Genomic DNA, 18,507 nt, shown 5'->3' with positions numbered 1-18,507 from the left:
GCCATCGAGGCGCCCTGAGTGCGCGATTCCTTCGTTTTGCGCCACTCACACGCTCAGCAAATGCCCGCCTTACATGCACCCTGCATGACAGCCAACCACAGGCTCCTCTTGGCTCCTTTTTGCGGCGTTATTATTACTGTACGCTGTACCTACTGCTTTTTCCTCTCTTTACACGTCAAAATAGACAGGGTACTGGCTTGAAGTTTAAAATTCCAGCCACCGTACAGTTCAAAACTGTCAAAGAGAAGCTTTCGGACGGTGGAAGAAACGGTCCTGGACGAGCCGGTCCGTCCGGAAGGTTAATAAAGCCTGTTTGGACAGCAATGACTCGTAGAGAAGGAGTTTTTGCTCAGCGGACGTCTTGCTCTGTTGGAATTACTCGAGAGCACACACACACATGCAAAAAAAAATGCAATCTCTTTATCCGCCAACAATGAAGGATGTTGGCATCTGAAATCGCACCATGGCCGGCCCGTATGCGCACGTTGCACCGTCGACGGCCATCAGCGCCGGCACACTCCCTGATGTAGGAGCCCCTCCGAGCAACCTCAGAAGCGACATGGCCCCTCTCCGATTGTTTTTCGCGGTCCTCTTTCTTGCGGTAGCTGCCCCCCGGATGTGTTGCACGCAAAGCTACTGTAGATGGAATGATTGCGATCCATTCTGCATCCACTCGAAGAGAGAGGCCCATTGTATTGCGGCGGCGGTTTACCTCCGTAAGTCGAGCCACTGCGGGACGGATGATTGTGGCCTTGCTACCCTGATGCTTCTAAACGCGGGGGGAACGAAAGGAATTAGGGTAGGCAGACAACACCGTTTGCACTGACTGACTGACTGATCTTCTTCTGCCCAACTTGCTTACGTATTAGGCCTGCCACTAACAGTACTCCTAGTAGCATTATACCACCTGCTTGGCTCTACTAAGCTGACAGACGGCCAGACGGACGGACTTGAAGCCTCGTCTAAGACGGAGGCCGCAGAGCAGGCATGTGCATGGTATGATGGACCTCACAGATTCACAGGTACCAAGCCCAAAACCTGCAGGTGGCATAGAAGGCGCGGCAATGATCGCTGTCCCGCGTACATGTACGCAAGATAGAGTGCCCTTGTAAGCTTTGACTTGGCATCAAATTGGCGTCGCATGGCTTGTGGCCCCCCCTCAACTGCCAGGCTGTTTCCGCCTCGGCCGTATCCCCCACCATCTTCCTCCCCCTGTAGCCGTGCTTTTTCTTTTATCAACATGTTACATACGTCAATCACACTCTTCTCTCTCTCCTCGGTGGTTTCGACTCAACCTTGCATATTTTATACAAAGAGGACATTAGCCGGCATCAATGCTCTCAGCTGGCGGGCCAGTCATATCTCTTTGGTGACAACTCCTTGCTTGCGGTCGTGCATCTATCTCTGGATCCCAATTCTATCAGATATAATATATTTCCATATGTGTGTGCTGTGCTTGCTCTTTCCCTAATCAATGCCAGGGCCTCCAACCTGCAGGTAGGTCGGGGTGGTGGCCGAGCCAAGCGAACCAGCGACTGAGGCAATACACATCGCATTAGCTGAGTGGGAATTGAATCAAGGAAATCTCCACTCTACTCCTCTCTACGCCGTCCTCCCCCCGGCTAGCTAGTCAGTGGAAGCCCCAGGCAAAAGAATACGGGGGACGGGGGCTTATCGACTTTCAGGTGAGGCGTCGTTCGCTTGCCTTGCGGAAATGATGGATCGTGGGCATCATGATCGATGGGGGAAGGCGGATGAGCCGAGAGGGAGGGGAAGCTGCAGTGCTACTACAAGACAAGTATTAGCGACCTGCTGCTATTACTGCTCGTATGTCCCCAAAGAGGGAGTGTGCAGCGGAGAAGACTGGCAGACGAACAATTTTGTGCATATTTTCGGCCGAGCTAACCTTTTAGCTGTGGGGGCCATGATACCAAGATGAGGGAGTTGGAGGGGGGGGGGGCTGGAGATGGTAGCAGATGGAACGAGATGGAGATGGAGGGGGCGTGAGGGACGAAACGAAACGGCAGAGCAAAGAAGGGGAAAGAAACAAAAAACCTTGCCATTCGTGATGCCGAAATGTTGGAATTCGGCATCAAGCGTGCATCATGTACGCAAGTATGGAGACCAACGTCTAGACGTGCGCCGTTGCAATTTGCCAGTCTTTGGATTGCAAACAAGAAGAAGAAAACGTACGTGTCATCGTTCGTTTCATTGTTTGGAGGGATTTTTTTGCGAGAGTAGACGGTTGCAATGCTAATTATTATGGTACGATGCTGGTGTCTACTATCTCGTTGCCCCTCCTCCTTGTGATTTGATAAGTTGGATACCACATGTAACTTTGTGTCATGTTTGCGAACCTTTGGCTGCTTTCTACTTCCGCTGTACCTAGGTACCTGCGCGAGCCAACAGAACACCACATGTCAACCGGTTTTATTTTTTACTAAATTTTTTCTTCTCTTGGCTTGATGGTTCTAGATTTTGTTGGACATACCGAGGCAAAGAAAAGATTGGCTAAGAAAGAAGTCAAAATAAAAAAAAAGTTCCTCTTGGCAGTCGATGGCTGTGTTTCTTCTGCTTGAATTGAGCTACTAGTAGGTACCTAGGCAAAACGTCGTATCGACAGCGGATGACCAACGACAACAACAACAAACAGTCCTTTAATGTATATATGACTAATTTGCAAAAAGCCCGGCTCTCGTCGGTGCCTCTCTGTAGGTTATTTTTGGTATTGATCGGTACTCTTCTGCTATTCCATATTGTCCCTTACCGAGGCAAAAACGCCCGCTGAAGGGCATCTCCGACGTTTGCGTTGCTGTACATGTATTGGTATAATACGAACGAATTTGGTAAAAGAATTGATATTTCTGTACTGTGAATATGACGACGGGAGATTCGGCTATCGATGGGTGCGATCTATCAATTTCGAGAAAACCAACAGCCCAACTTACTAATTATCATTTTTTGGTAGTATGTCAACTCGTACTCCTACTCCCACATTCCGTGTTTCCGGCGAGAAATGGAAATTCGTTACAGGGTGGGAAAGGAGGGGGCACGCTATACGATTCGACGGCCGCACGATTTAGCCCCAGTCCAGCCAAGATTTCTGTAAGAGCTAAGGAGCGAATCGTCATTTTTGCCACTGTTCTCTTTCTGTTCAGCTGAGAAAATTGGAATGGATAGATGGGTGGTCTCGTATCGTATCGATTAGTTATGTAGCGGGCTGAGTGAGAGCCCCGGCTTAGGCTAGCCCTATGGCTTTTTTTTTTTTTTTTTTTAGTTGGGATGTTTACGGTAGGGGATGTTTGTTTAGTTGAGCTGAAGGTGAAGAAGAGGGTAGGGCGTGAATATGGGATTGGAGCGCTAAGCATTGGTGGTGGGTGGTGGTGGTAGTGATGATTTTTTTTTTTTTTTTTGCTTGCTTCGCCTCTTTGGACGTAAAGTTGATACGTCAAGGTGAGAGTGTACAAAAGTAGCTACATCTTACAAAGTCCTGGGCCAAAGGATTTCGTGGTGAGATGGAGATGGAGGTGAGAGTGAAGTAGAAGGAAGGGTGGAATGAGTCACTAACTCGCGCTCGATTTATAATAATATGAGCATTCACGTGAATGTTACGTTATGTGTTTCTTTGAGCAATTACGCGGCCATATGGATATATACCTATTTGGTAGGATGGAATGTCTTGGTCCTGATGTTTGGCGATGCGTTGCGGCTAGTGTTGCTACGTCTGTTGTTTTGTTAAATCCATTTTTAATTCTCCATAGTGTAGTTGACAATAATGGGTGAGCTATACATGTTCAGTTCACTCCTAAGTTCTTTTGCAAGAGTAGTTCATGAAATGTGTTGCTAGAATGAAGACTGGCAATGAAGCCAACAGCCATGGATAGGGGGCCGAGAGGAAATTAGATTCGGGGAGAGCAGCTCTTGGGCTTCATAAGAGACAATTCATTTCAGTATAGATTGTAAAATGTTATTGAATCATTCAGGTTGCAATTAGCTTTTTGTACATGGCAAAGATTTGAGCGCCTATGTGTTGCTACTTGCTGTCACTGATCGTTTCATCCATTAGAATGAAGTTGAAGCAAAGGAGCTCGAAAAAAATGTTGCTCAGTAATAGATTTATACTTGGAGAGAAAAATCATGACAATGAAGAATGTTTTTTCTCGAGCTAAACATTAGTGAATGTCCTATTAATATTCATTCTAATGTCTGGCGTATGAACCCAACTTTTAACCCAGTAAGATCGCGTCGCCGACTTCGTCTCACCGTTTGCTTGAGGAGCAAACACATCAAAGATGATTTTAAAGCTATTTAGCATGTTCAAGCTTCATTTTCCTGTGACTATATTATTTATATCAAGTGGCTAGTCTATAGTTTGTCCTATGGATGCCGTTTGAGAGAACCGAGCTCATGATCTACCCAGGAGGTAGTGTTTTTAGCTGCCAGAGAAACCCCCCAACTGGCATCAAGGCGTCAACACAAATAAAGATGCATAATCAATTAAATGCTTAGTATTACGTGAGATACTATAGCACTTCAATTAACGCTGCACTGAGCTCAACTGGTAGAGAATCTTAGCGTGGCTATGACACAATGGGACGCTCCACGAAGTACAGTGTTACAAAGCAACTGACAATGTTCTTTGAAGCGATGGTGATTAAAATGAATTTTGTCAAAATATTTCATCGTCTGATGAAGAAATCTTGTAATCACCGATTCACTATTCGTCACTTTAGTTAAATCGCTGTGCAGCTGCAGTTCTCTTTCACTGTCTGTCCTCCGTCGCCGGCAGTTTTTCGCATCCGTCTTCACTACACAATCGTACTTTGAAGATGTAGGGCATCCATGATATTGCTCACTTGTGTCAAATTTGTCACACCACGTTTGACCATTACGGCCCTTGACCAGCTCACTCTGTCATCTCACTATCTCGTATTGATGGGATATTCAGGGCGCAGGTTGGGAGGAATGCAGAGCAATATATTACTGTAAATGGATTGACACTAGCTACTGCGATTCTACCTAGTAATAATATGATTAATAGTATAAATGTAGAGACTCGTGATTATGAAGAAAAATTATACTTTTCCATGTGTGCTTGTGACCTGCTAATTCTTTGGAGCACGTGTACATGTAATCAACAGTCATAAATACGAACACCTGAGATTGCCAGGGATGATGCGATAAGGGGGTGTACAGGCCGGATGATCAAGTATTCACCTACGTCCCTTTCAAAGAATTGTATGTATTTGGACATTGCTCCGATGAAAAGCGGAGAGGCGTATAGCTAGCTATTCTCTGCGCTCTAATATGACAGGCATGAGAGAGAAGTGAAAAAAAAAAAAAAAGGGAGGGTAATAATGTGGTTCTTTGTCAAATCATGCAGAAAAATAGATTAATTCTTTCATTTCGCGTACAATAAAAACAAAGATACGTAATCGTTTCGCTAGGCATTACGGCGTCTCTAAACTAAATAGCTTTTCAGTGTAAATCATAAAAAATCATCAAGTTCATCCAAATTCATCCAAATTCCTCGCGTCATATCATGTCGTTCATCATAATCATCCCTTACGCTTTGCCTCCAAGATACCAAATATTCTCCCTAACCTCCTCTGTGAGGAGCTCTCTCTCCCCAGTGTAGACGTAAGCTATTGTCGAGGACCACGCGGTTGGATGAGGCATTGCAAGTTCTACTACATCTCCTCGTCCAACTTCGCCCTTCAACATAACGGCAGCTAATGCTGGTAATTGTGATCGCACATATTGGAGGCCTGGATTTTGTGTGTTAGTTTTTGGTAATGTCAATAAAAGCTGCTACCGAAAAGAGGTCACTCACTCATTGGTACAGCCTTTGCCTTGAGCACGGGTTGCGAGTTCTTGAAATCCGGAGGCATTTCCGTTTTTTCCTTCTTTATCATGACCTCGTCATCACTATCATCGGCCATCTCTAAATCCACCGGAGATTGCGGCTCTAGATCTTCGTCGGACAGCTGTAGCCTGGATAGTAGTACCTGACGATTGAAGTTCTTCGACTGAGGACAAGGTAGAGGATCTAGTGCTGTAGCTCTCAGCTCTTCCAGCTTGAATTTACGCGTCAGGCCAAAGCGGCCGCGAGATTTTGAGTTGACAACGGCATGAACATGGACGCGCCGAGACAATGGCGACGCGGAAGACGACTCCTTTGACCACGACCTGATTTCTCTTAGTGGCAGATTGAGATGCAGTGGCTTGACAAGAACATCTGCTTCTCCTGGGCGGCCAAATATCCTATGACCTCGTTCCCACAGCGAAAGACGATGCTGTTGCTGCCGCTGAAGCCCCACGTCCATGGATCGATTGCGGGCTCTGTAGGTATACATGGACTGTCTGCGACTCGCCGCTCGGGTAGCAGACACACGAAGGGCCCCGGCTGTGCTTTGTCGAAACACATCGCCATGCCCCATGGACATTTGCCGGGGCCGTCTTGCATGCGTCTCGAACACCGTAGGCCAGACCTTTGTGTGCGGCGAGATGTCAGACACGGGAGTTGGGCAGAATTGCCTCGAAACCCAGACATACGGAGCCACCACGTCGGAAGCGTCGCTGAGATTGTGTCTCATGGGGCTGGGGCCCGAGTGCATGACATCTTGTGCGTAGCCGATTGAGTTGAGTCTTGAGCGACTTGTCCCGCTATAAGGAACAGATGGCCGACTTGAGTATCTGCGGGAGACATCTGGGAAGCTTGAAGTGTCGGTCTTGATAGGAGCGATGTTGGGGCGATGAGCTCGGCGGCTCCGTGCATGTATGGACGACATGGCGAGAGTATGGAGTGGCTATCTGTGCGTTGAATTGCACGTAAATGAAGAGATGTATCGCAGTCAGATGCAGCTGAGAGGGGATTTGCTTCTGTGGGATTTTACCATGGGAAATCTCTAGAGTTATATCAGCAATACGGATGCGATATCAAGGCTGATATATATCAATGTTCAGATGCATGCATGTTCAATGTTTGTTGCCATATCACAGCTCTTTGATGCTGCAACGGCGTGGTTTAATTGCGCTGCGTTCACTCCTTCACCATTGCCCACTTCATTTTCCCCTATTTCTCCCTCATCTGTTCAAGATTTTCCTTTCTTTTTTTAGGGGGCATGCCACAAAGGCCAACTGGTGGTTGGTGACGGCGATGCGGTCACTGGCGACAAAGACGTGCGCATTGTCAGTGGTCTGAGTTTGCTCCCTGCAACAAAGAAAGCGATTTCTGCAGGAGACAAGTGCCAACTTGATTGCGCACCATGAAAGCGCTTTCAAGAACCGACCTCTTCCTTTTTTTTCCCCTCCCTAGGTTGCCTGTTTTTTTACAGGTTGAAGCAAGACGTTGAGGGCACTCACTGCCTGAACAGGCTGCGGACGGCAAATGGACGCATATGCTTAATCCTGGGCCCGCGCACGTGATGGCCCATACTGAGCGACGAATTGTCCACGAAGCGCAAAATGATTGGCTTACACGACCGCGGCCTTTCAACATCGGGTTGACAACACAGCAAAAAAAAGCATCAAAGGAACAGCGTCAACGCTTGGACGTCGTTGGAAAAACACGCTCAGCACATTATTTCTCTTGTTTTCTTTTTCTTGAAGCTTGATTGTCATTTAGCTATCATGCGATAGGCTGTTGGATTCCACCCCCTGAACAACTAACTCGTAACATCACCGAGTCGCAACATGGCGAGCTACAAGCAGCGCAAAGAGGACTTTGTGTCCAATCTGACGGGCGGCTCCGTCTCTGAAATCAGCTTCGTCACAGCCGTAGCACCCGTGAGTTCAGCTCTTGTCCAGTGGCCATGGTTCTCAGGCCAAGTGCTAATCCGCGAGCATTAGGCGGCCATGCTGCTGTGGTCTGTTCTCCAGGCGCGGCAGTCCTTCTTCAGGCCCTACTCGGCCCTCGGCTTTGTCGTCGACTTCTCACTCACTGTAGGCACTTTTTTGTTGGGCATCACTCTCTACGCGGACTCAGCCGCGTTGCTGAATCTGCTTCTGCTTGCGCCGGCTCTGTTGATCTGGTTCCTGCCCTCCACCACCGGAGGCCCAAAGAGAAAGCCCAAGCTTCCCCCAAATGCCCAGTCCAAAGCCACCTCAGAGCCTCGTCCCGTGCTGAGCATCAAGCCTTTTCTCACGACGTATCGCGGATACATGATGATGACCACCTGCGTTGCCATCCTGGCGGTGGATTTCCGCCTCTTCCCGCGGCGATTCGCCAAGGTCGAGACCTGGGGCACGTCCCTGATGGACATGGGCGTTGGCTCTTTTGTCTTCTCCGCCGGCATTGTGGCAGCTCGTCCTGTCCTCAAAGAAAGAGCCACGGGCCGTCAGACTTCACTAGCTGTCCGGTTGCTGCAATCATTCCGCCATTCCATCCCGCTGCTGGTGCTGGGTTTCATCCGCCTTTTGAGTGTCAAAGGACTCGAGTATGCTGAACACGTGTCAGAGTACGGGGTTCATTGGAATTTTTTCTTCACTCTGGGCCTCCTTCCTCCCTTTGTGGCAATCTTCCAGACCATCTTCGATGTCATTCCGTCGCATGCAGCATTGGCTCTGCTCCTCGTGGGCACATACCAGGTCGTCCTTGAAAGCACGGATCTCAAAGCATTTGTTCTCACCGCCCCTAGGGTAGACCTCCTCTCCATGAACAGAGAGGGTGTCTTTAGCTTCATAGGCTATCTCTCCATCTTCCTGGCTGGACAGGACCTCGGCAAATTCGTTATACCTCGGAGCATCACATCAAGCAGCAATTCACCAGCGGGCATGCAAAGAAACACTCTACTCATGACGGTTGCTGTTTGGGCCGGCATCTGGACCGTGCTGTACACCGTTACTACTAGCTACAACTTTGGGTTTGGGTTGACGGTCTCGCGCCGCTTGGCCAACTTACCCTATGTCCTCTGGGTGGCGGCTTTCAACTCGTGGCAGATTCTAGCTTTCTGCATCATCGATACCATTTTCTTCCCTGCCTTTTACAACGCAGCGGATGCCCGCTCTGAAAAGGAAGCCTACCAAGTGGCCACGAGCTATGTTTTGAAAGCGTATAATCGCAATGGCCTGGCAGTGTTTCTCATTGCTAATCTGCTGACTGGACTTGTTAACATGACTATTCCAACTCTGGACGCCACTCCGGTTCAGGCCATGGGCATTCTCATAGCCTACACGGCGACTGTTACGGGGGTTGCGGTTCTGCTTGATATATACGATATATCCATCAAACTGTGAAGACGTGTTGGGAAATGGTATATATCAAGAAAATGACTGCAATGGTCGTCCGATCCACATGTCAGTGTCGGCCGACTTATCCAAAGGGTCGAAAACATGACTTTGACTTTTCAACTCTAATACGTAGTGTCTACCCTAGGTGCATACAGCACCAGAACAGGAATCCGAGACACAACAAGGGAGGCTCTTCGTCTACATTGGGTAATCGACTAACATCTCATGTCGGTGCTCCGATTGGATAAAGGTGCCTGAAAGCCGAAGCTTTGCATGCAAGACACCACTTCGGATGTTGAGTTTGTAGACTTGGCGCGCTAAGTAGAGTTGGACGGGTATCTAGCATCTCATCAGGCGATCTTATTCGTGTGCACAGATGCTAATCGACGATTGAATAGCATGGGCTGGCCGTTATCCTGGCTGCAGAATTACTAGTACCACGTAGTAGAAAGTATAAATGCATAGCGATTGATTACCCCTTGATCCTTCCTGCAGGATGCGTTGCGGGTTGCTTTGACGGATCGAGAGCTAATATGAAGCTATTTTAACTCGTGCGAGCCAAGTCGCTCATTTCCGGCATCAATGCGATCAGCAAGCGCTGCTCTTGCACGAACAATGCGGTGGATCTGCGAAATGATGCCAGGACGGGGCCTTCAAACGAGATGCTCCATATCTAGCAAATGCAAATGTGTTTTGTTCTTTGTGCCCAGTGGCAACATAAACTACTAGTAGTAGTATTATAAGATGCAAGGAAAAGAGAGCGCACGGAGAATTTGTTTCATCGACATTAATGGATCGAAACAATGTTTACGATATGCAGATGGGGGAAATTGGGGATGTGCCACACGGGTTTCACCTTTGAGCGAGCCTTGTCTCGGGTTTGTTCAGAAAAGGGCCTGAAAAGCGGGGGCTTTATTTCGTATGTTGTGACCCGACCCGGGAGGAAAAGAAAACAAGAGAAAAAAAACAGAATGAGCTTCTACTGGTAATATGGTTGCGGGACAAAAACCTAAAAACACATTGAGCAGGTGTGTCTTTGTGATGTGGGTGTGTTGCGCTGAGAAAGGGATTGGACGGACTGGTGAAAAGGAGTGTTTCATTGCGTGGGCACGTTTGATAAACAAAAGAAAAAAGGGTGCAAAATAACCTTTTTTTGTCTTACACCTGGGCATAGATCATATTTACTAGTAGTACTAGAGCATTATGTACGCAAACGATGGCGGCATGCCTAATTGGATGCCATGCGGTGACATGCGAGCCATACGAGGTGGTGGGATTTCCTGCCGCCGGATCAGGCTGGTTTATTAGTTGAGATATTTGCAGCATTGGCAGCGTCCTTTCAGACTTTGGTTCATGGCATCAATGGCTTGGTCTAGCAACGGATACACGTGGGTTTACTAGAGTGGTGGCTGAATTACTCGCGAACCATCTAGTCAGTTGGCTGATGGAGCATGGAGAAGAGCTATGGGGCAAGCCAGCCGAGGAGGATCCGGGTCAAGATACTGCTTGCATTGATGAGGTCACTTTCGGTGGAAGCATCATCAGATGATTTCAAGCCCGGGGCTTCAACATGTACAGAGCAGCAGTAATATTGCTGCCAGGGCGCGTTGACTTATTTCAGCAGGCCTGTCTGCGCTGTATGGCTCGAAAAAGCGCGCATCATCGCAATCTCACAGCCGGGATCGAGATTACTTTAGGACTTGACATGTACATTATAGCGCCTCTGGCCTAGCCGCCCGCATTTTTTGCACATGCTCCCCTCTATATTTCGTGCTGGGGTAACGGCGAAGGGAAGCCCGCACGACGGCCGCGAGCGACGGCGGATGCGCGATCGAAATTTGAAATTTGGGAGGCTCCAGCAGCTAAATCTCCTTTAGTGCCGTATAATTGAATCGAATATTAGAGACGGTGGCACTTTGATGTTATTGCAATTGCATTATTGTTTGATTTTTTTCATTTTCCCATCAAGAGCTCCTCCTTTCTCTCCCTCGACTGTACGATTGAATTGCAAATCTGCCCAAGCGAACCAGTTTCCCTTTTGTTTGCTCGTGTCTAATTATAATTGAAGCGCAAAACAACATCCAGTTTGTATGGATCCCCACGGCTGCGCTACGGGCCTCTCCCTTGCGCCCAGGCCAAGTCCGGGCGGGCTTGTTTGCGGCGTCACCGAAGCAAAGCTACATGCAGCTTCGTCTATGGGAAATGTACCTGCTGTATATGGAGCATCAGGCAAGGTAGGTTCAGACAGGCGACAGTAGGTACTTGGGATATACTGAGTGCTCGTATGGATAACGAGGTTGAGCGTGGCCGTCATCTTGATATCAGCTTCATACAATCTGCTTGTAGGCTTTCTGTTGTTTGCCTCGGTGTCCATTCATTCATTCATTCATTCATTCACTCATTCATTCACCGTATTGACGGCACTCACACCTGCCAAGCACAGGCATCAGCAATGGCAATCAATGACAAGGACACAGGGTTCATTCAGTGTTTGCAGCTCCAGGGCTCTGCCGTTGCTCGGGTGAGATTGAGCTAATTTGGAGGGGTTTCTTGCCCGCGCCGTGACGCTCTCACGCCGCCCGTCAGTCATGCATGCTGCTGCTGCTTGCAATATAAATAAATATCCGGCTCGTACAGGCACTGCGGCTCGCATGCAGGAACGACGGGGACCCCTGGATCTAGCGCGTTTCGGCTGCGACAACTGCGGCGGCAGATACCTCGAGATTCGCGGACAGGCGCGCGCGGCAGCAGGTACTCGCAGACCACGAGGTCGGCCGGCGACGGTCGCATTTGCAGCAGTACAGCGCACGCATGCATGCCCCGTGCATGTGCTCAGGTACCAGGCCCGGGCTCGGGTCCAGGGCCAGGGCCACCTGGAGGCTGGAGCCACTACAGGCGGCGTAGCGCTGGAAGCTCCGCTAGAAGGGCTCCACTGAGGCTGCTCATCTCATTGATGCAGCAGCCGTCAATTTCAATTTCGCAAAAGCTGGCCCTTGAGCCCTTGGCCTTTGGTCGCCCTCGTTTGTGCCTCAACCGCAGTGTATCATGTGTATTACCAAACGGATCGTAAATAGATGCCCCCATAACGCTGGCCGTCTTACCTGTGGCACAAGGCATTAAAGCATTGATTACATCAATACGCGCAGGTAACTTTGGGCTTTTTTTAGATTCTGGTAGCTCAGACGCTCGCCGTGTACCTGCCTCGCCCTTGCGCCAGGCAATCTGTACCTTCGCGCCGCAACTGTGGCAAAGGCGTCAAGTGCTCAGCTCAGCTCAGCTAAGAAAAGCAACTGCTGAGGCTTTCCACTAGCAAGCCAAACCTCATGCCTGCAGCGCCTCCCGTCTTGCCGTCTCCAACTCTCGACAACCTCAACTCGTTCGGCCTGCCGGGTCGCGCTGAGACGAACCAGCACTCGGCTGGCATATTGGAGGACGAAAGAGGCACCCAATCCGAGCGCATCCCGCCCTACTGCTGCCGCTACTCTGCACAACCCTGTCAGCTCCTCCCAGCGGCCGGTCTCTCTCTGGCAACCCCCCCTGGGGCCCTGCGCGCGTCCACCCGGCCTGTCCACTCAGGGGACGCAGTTTTCTGCCATCTGCTGGACGGCAACGCTTCGTCTGTGAAACATCAAAGGCCAGAGAGGGAAAAAAAAAAAACAAAGCCCGTGTTCAGTGTGGTCGACCATGAAATACTAGTGCTGTGCTGAATTGGCTTGTTGGCGCTGTTCAGAGAAGGACCTGAATCTTGTCTTTGGTCGCCCTTGGCCTCGCCAGCACGGCTCACACACCACTCCTCGTTTGATTTGATTAGCAGCCCGTCTGACTGTTGTGACCCATTTCTCTCTCTCATCCCATCCTCCTCTCTAATACACACCACCACGACACGCTCCTCGTGCTTTGCTGCTTCGGAGCCTTTCCCATCCGCGGCGCGCTCCTGCATTTCGACTGCCGAAGTCGATACACCATCGAGTTTGATATCAAGCGCCGGGCTGCCATCACATCGGCCGGTCCTCTCGCTCAAGGCACCTGGGGAACCTCGAAGCAGGCTATTTTCTTCTAGAGCTGCGCTCGCCGAGTCCGCCCAAGTCCGTCGACTGGCCTTAGTGGGCCGGCAATCATCCCGTAGCAACGCGGAAGCATGTCGTCGGCTGCTCTCCAGACGGCCCCTCCTCACCAGCCAACCGCGTTGCCTTCGCCCTCCAGCCGCCAGTTCTCGCAGCCGCAGTCTTCCCCCAATCGGGAAATCCACAATGCCCAGCAGAGCGCCTCAACACCACCATCGTCAAGGCGTCCTTCCTCTCGCAAGTCCAGCGGCCCCGGCGCCTCTGTCCCGTCCGACGCCAGCGCTCCTGTGAGCTCTCGCATTCCCACCAGCGCGACTCGTGCGGCCGACCAACAGTCCAGGACTGACCGCCTGTCGTCCGCGCCTACCGCCCCTCCACGAACCTCTTCCAACAATCCGGACGCCAGCCAGGGACGCAGCGACAAGATGAACAATTCGCCGCGCCGCGTGCAGGCCGACGGCTCGCGGATCGCCCCTCGCGGTGACACAAATGGCACCGCCGACCACGCCCGGAGCAAGAGGGCTCAGGGCTACCACACGCCGCAGGATTCGGCCGCAGCCCAGGCGGTGCCCAGCGTTCGAAGTGGCCATGCCGCCGATACCCCTTCCTCCATCCCCATCCCCGTCCGCACTCATCAGACAGCAACAAACTCCAAGCCGTCGCGCGAGGCAAGCGAGAACTTGTACCGGGTCATTTCCAACGGCGAAGAAGCGACCGGCCGAGGGACCTACCAGAACGCATCCCACGACGTCGATCCCGCCGCGCCTCCTCCTGTCGTATCCATGAACGCGGGCTCCGAGGAGCGACGCGGCGCTCGAAGCCGCCATGACCACAGTCGAAACAACAAGGCGACTACCAAGTTTGGCGACTTCATCCTGGGAAATACCATTGGTGAAGGAGAGTTTGGAAAGGTGAAGCTTGGCTGGAAGCAGGATAGCAGCGTGCAAGTGAGTCTTGATTCTATTCTTTTAATCCCCATAACCAGATTGTGTGTGAGAGAGAGAGAGAGTGAGAGTGAGATTAAGATGAGGGAGAGGGACGCTGGACAAGGGAGCTACTACTAAAAAAACAACTGGCAATGCTAACATAAACTTTGTACAGGTTGCCATTAAACTCATCAAAAGAGATACCGTAGGCCACAACCCAACTCGGTTGGCCAAGATTAAGCGCGAAGTCACTATTCTCCGCGGAATTCACCACCCAAATATCGTGCGATTGATAGACATGGTTGAAACCGATAGATACATTGGCATTATTCTCGAATACGCATCTGGAGGCGAGCTCTTTGACTACATTTTGAACCACCGTTACCTAAAAGACAACTCAGCACGCCGACTCTTTTCTCAGCTGGTCTCTGGAGTGGGCTACCTCCACAAAAAGGGCATTGTGCACCGTGACCTCAAGCTAGAAAACTTGCTCCTGGATCGCAATCGAAACATCATCATTACTGACTTTGGCTTTGCCAACACGTTTGACTCTCACGATGAGCTCTCTGAGGAGGAAGAGCTGAATCTATCGGATCGCGACTTTGTCAAGCGGCTGGGTCTTGACAAGATCAAGTCTAATGGCATGCGCAAGGGTGATTTGATGCAGACCAGCTGTGGAAGTCCCTGCTATGCTGCGCCAGAGCTCGTCGTGAGCGATTCGCTGTATACCGGAAGAAAGGTTGATGTGTGGAGCTGCGGTGTCATCTTGGTGAGTACAGACTCCTTTCTCCTCTCCTCTTCAGATCAAATAGCTAACGACTCTGGGAAATGACAAATAGTATGCCATGCTTGCTGGCTATCTTCCTTTCGACGACGACCCTGCTAACCCCGAAGGCGATAACATCAACCTTCTCTACAAGTACATCGTTACGACACCACTGACATTCCCCGAATACGTGACACCACATGCACGAGACCTATTACGGCGAATTCTGGTGCCCAACCCGAGAAAGCGAGCCGATTTGTTCGAGGTGGCGCGCCATAGCTGGTTGAGCGAGTACGCTCACGTTGTCGAGTTCATTACCAGCTCAACCACTTCTCCATCCGAGGTCCAGAGCGTCAGCGCCACAGGCTCTGACTATGCCGAGGCCCCCATGGTCACGAGAAGCGCTTCTGTCCGCGAAGCACCCAAGCAAAAGACTCCCCAGCCATCTGCTGTTGGTGGCCTGGCGAAGGCGCACGGCAAGATCGATTCTCCTCCCGAAAGTACCCAGCGCACTCCCAAAGACGCCAAACGCCGCACCGTCCAGGTCGAGTACGTCGCTCCCGTCACTCGGACACAGCGTGGCGGCCTCGAGCCGGAGGTTGCCGGGCATCAGTCTCGGCCGACTTCTCGACATCATCAAGAGACGGAAGATTTGTCGGTGGAAGACAGGCATGTTTCACACTCACGGCCGCAGTCAAAGAGAGGACCGGCTCCAGCGGCGCAAACGACGGGATTGCTTCAACCGACACGGCCGACAAGGGATGTTCGTGCGGCCTCGGACAACACATTTTCCATCAGCGTCCCTGCGGCGAACACCAACCGGCCCCGCACTGGCAATTCTCGGGAGTCTGCTACTTCAATTGGCCTGCAGTCTGGAGGCAACTATGGCCAGCCCGCTCCCCCTGCCATCGCCGACACCAATGTTCAAGGCCGCATTCAACAGCCTACCAATGCTGAGGAGGATGCCATGGAAAGGACCAATACCAACGTGCCCCCCCAAATTTGCGAGGATGTCAGGCTTCCATGAGCCTAAGAGCAGTGATGGAAAGGGACACAAGAGGTCCAATACGATAGGAGACATTGGCTCGAAGCTCTTGGGTCGTAGCGGGTCCATGTTTGGACGCAAGGGAAAAAAGGCCGAACAAGCAACCGAAAAATCCAAAAAGTACCCTCCTATCAGCATGGCCAATTCTGGAATGGTGGCAGCAACGGGACCGGAGGAACCCCAGTCACGGCGGTCGATAGACTCAAAGGCCTCACGCCGATCCTTTACCCTTGGGCTTGGAAAGAAGAGGAGCGGCAGTATAAACGGTTCTCAAGACTCGATTGTCGATAAAAAGGAGCGCCGACGATTTTCGCTTCTCCCCGCATCCTTCTCCCTCAAGTCCTTCAATCCTCCCAAGGACTATGGGAGCGGCCCTCCTTCCGAGTATCAATCTCAGCAAGACCTGCCCATCCAGAACCCTCGCACTGCTGACCTTGGACGGAGCGTCACATCTCACGGAGGCAGCACACCTTTCTTTGACAATGCATACGACGGCCAGCCATTAGATACGGCCGTTTCTCACCCGACCCAAAACAACAACCTGGCCCCGGCGGATGCTGCCAGGCGACCCAATGCCATCCCTCCGTACTTGCAACAAGGCACCCATCTCAACAGCGCATCCGATACCTCAGTAGAGCTGCGCCCGCCTCCTGGAGCTAGGCAGGGCCCTTATCAGTACGGATACACTCAGTCTGAAGGCTTTGATGGACGCGGAATCAATTCTAGCAGAGGAGTGTTACAGAAGCCTCACAAACGCTTTGTTGATGCCTACGACCAGGGAGAGTACCGAGGCCACGAGGGAAGCAGTGGAGCTGCCAAGCGTGTCATGGACTTTTTCCGGAGACGAGGCAAGGCCAGAGGAGGAGATGACCGATAACGGTGCGCCTGAGACGGGCGTAAAGCAGATGTTTCATCACGATTTCGTGTCGACCCAGATCGAAAAAAAAAAAAAACCTACTGCTACGTCTCCTCCGAGGGCCTCGGCTCCTTGGATCAACCGGATGCGTTTCGTGGCTTTGTTGTTGTCTTATATATTTCTTTTCTGAGCAGGAGGGCATCGCCAAATTTTTGTCAACATCAAGTTGTAATCATCAAAGCGCGCAAAGCAGATATCATTCGGCCTATTTAATTCTTCTCGTTGACGAAAGCCAGCCAACATAGCAGCTCTCCATCTTTACAGGGGCCTACTGCTGGGGAAGTTTGGCATGCCTTGTTTGGCAATTTTCTTTTTTACTTTCAATTTTCTCGCCTTTCCTTTGTACTGTATTTTCGTTTAGCATGATCTTGCAAATCGTATATTACGCTCGTGTGGAGGCTGTTATGAACAAAATTACACACAAACCAAAGCACCTCGACTGGATCTGGTTGTGGGATATTCGTGATGTGGTATATCAGAACGCCCAAGGTACTATTTACTTGCTTATTTATTGTTTTGTATCTTTTTTTTTTTTTTTCAAGCTTAGTAGAAAGTTTGATACAGTATGTTGGGATTATTGTTCGGTATACCCGAATTGGTGTGTACTTGTATTTGTCTAGTCTTTTCTTGTTTTTTTTTTCTTGTGCTGGGCAGCATTTTGGCAGGGCAAATTGAGCGGAGTCTATGAGGTGACAAAGATGCGCATATAAGGGATGGGGGTGGAGGTGAAGAAGAGAGAGCTGTGATTTGTTTTTACTTTTTTTTTCATCGTTTGAAAGGGGCAGAAAGAAGAATAAATATGAGGAGTATTTTCGCGCGCAAGATGAATTCTTTAGTTTCCGTATTGAGTGATAATTACTTGTAATATGATCGTTTCTGGCTTATTACTACCAGGCGTATAGATAAGGCTGTATTCTTTAAATTTATTATTCACGGCTGAAATGTATCGGATAGAGATGCCGCGGACTCATTCTCGGGTGAAACTGTGCCCAATTCTAATGCATGTCTGGTATCATCCACAGACAGATTTCTTTTGGCATTGTATGTAAGTAGATGGCAATTGCATTCGACGGATAATTGATGCCGAGTCTCTGTTTCACCACGTCTGTGTACTGAGAACGAACGGCAAGAGAGCCGCATTCCTTGGCCCTGCGCTTCGTTTCACAGAGGTTTGTCTGACGGGTGCTTGAGGACAGACTACGTCACTTGATGTTGCCTTGCACTCGATAAAAGAAAATCCAGGGGCCTCTGGGAGCACACGAACTTTACGGGAATTTGCTATAGATTGCAAAAAAAAATGATGAATGCTACATCCGAAGTAAAAAAAAGTCCGGGCAGAAATTCACCGAGAAGTGCGAAATACGCGTTTTGACACGAATTGACACCAAAAACGTCATACACGTGGTAGTGTGGCTGATGCTCCTTGTTTTTCTATGGCGTGTATTGTGGCGAAGCTACGGTGGGGCGGATGAGGCTTAGCTGCTGGAAGAAGCTTTCCCGTTTTGGGAACGAGGCTCGCATGGGATTTCCTGCTTTGGGACGGGAGGGATTCGAGTGTT

General features: G+C 50.2%; 5 protein-coding genes across 5 annotated transcripts; 3 read left to right on the top strand and 2 right to left on the bottom strand.

The window, feature by feature from the left end:
* Positions 1 to 5,408: 5,408 nt before the first annotated feature.
* TrAtP1_006352 (uncharacterized protein) lies at positions 5,409 to 7,351 on the bottom strand. Its single transcript, XM_014082964.2, has 2 exons — positions 5,834 to 7,351; positions 5,409 to 5,768 (listed from the first exon to the last, which is right to left on the bottom strand). Exons 1-2 carry the CDS (start codon positions 6,789 to 6,791, stop codon positions 5,566 to 5,568), a joined length of 1,161 nt encoding a protein of 386 aa, XP_013938439.2. The 5' UTR covers positions 6,792 to 7,351; the 3' UTR covers positions 5,409 to 5,565.
* Positions 7,352 to 7,501: 150 nt separating this feature from the next.
* Positions 7,502 to 10,224, top strand: TrAtP1_006351 (uncharacterized protein). Its single transcript, XM_066113088.1, has 2 exons — positions 7,502 to 7,788; positions 7,852 to 10,224. Exons 1-2 carry the CDS (start codon positions 7,696 to 7,698, stop codon positions 9,235 to 9,237), a joined length of 1,479 nt encoding a protein of 492 aa, XP_065969174.1. The 5' UTR covers positions 7,502 to 7,695; the 3' UTR covers positions 9,238 to 10,224.
* Positions 10,225 to 12,727: 2,503 nt separating this feature from the next.
* TrAtP1_006350 (uncharacterized protein) lies at positions 12,728 to 13,171 on the bottom strand (the record flags this gene model as incomplete). Its single annotated transcript, XM_066113087.1, has 2 exons — positions 12,728 to 12,849; positions 12,925 to 13,171. The coding sequence occupies 2 exons, from the start codon at positions 13,169 to 13,171 to the stop codon at positions 12,728 to 12,730; spliced, it is 369 nt and encodes a 122-aa protein (XP_065969173.1).
* A 198-nt stretch (positions 13,172 to 13,369) lies between these two features.
* TrAtP1_006349 (uncharacterized protein) lies at positions 13,370 to 16,014 on the top strand (the record flags this gene model as incomplete). The annotated part of the gene is made up of 3 exons (XM_014083196.2): positions 13,370 to 14,242; positions 14,397 to 14,990; positions 15,061 to 16,014. The coding sequence occupies 3 exons, from the start codon at positions 13,370 to 13,372 to the stop codon at positions 16,012 to 16,014; spliced, it is 2,421 nt and encodes an 806-aa protein (XP_013938671.2).
* An 85-nt stretch (positions 16,015 to 16,099) lies between these two features.
* TrAtP1_006348 (uncharacterized protein) lies at positions 16,100 to 16,909 on the top strand (the record flags this gene model as incomplete). Its single annotated transcript, XM_066113086.1, has 1 exon — positions 16,100 to 16,909. The coding sequence occupies one exon, from the start codon at positions 16,100 to 16,102 to the stop codon at positions 16,907 to 16,909; it is 810 nt and encodes a 269-aa protein (XP_065969172.1).
* Between the last annotated feature and the right edge of the window lie 1,598 nt (positions 16,910 to 18,507).

The sequence above is a fragment of the Trichoderma atroviride genome, chromosome 3 (genome assembly GCF_020647795.1).
Source record: "Trichoderma atroviride chromosome 3, complete sequence".
Classification (NCBI taxonomy): Eukaryota; Fungi; Ascomycota; class Sordariomycetes; order Hypocreales; family Hypocreaceae; genus Trichoderma; species Trichoderma atroviride.
This window is presented reverse-complemented; position numbering and strand designations above follow the sequence as displayed.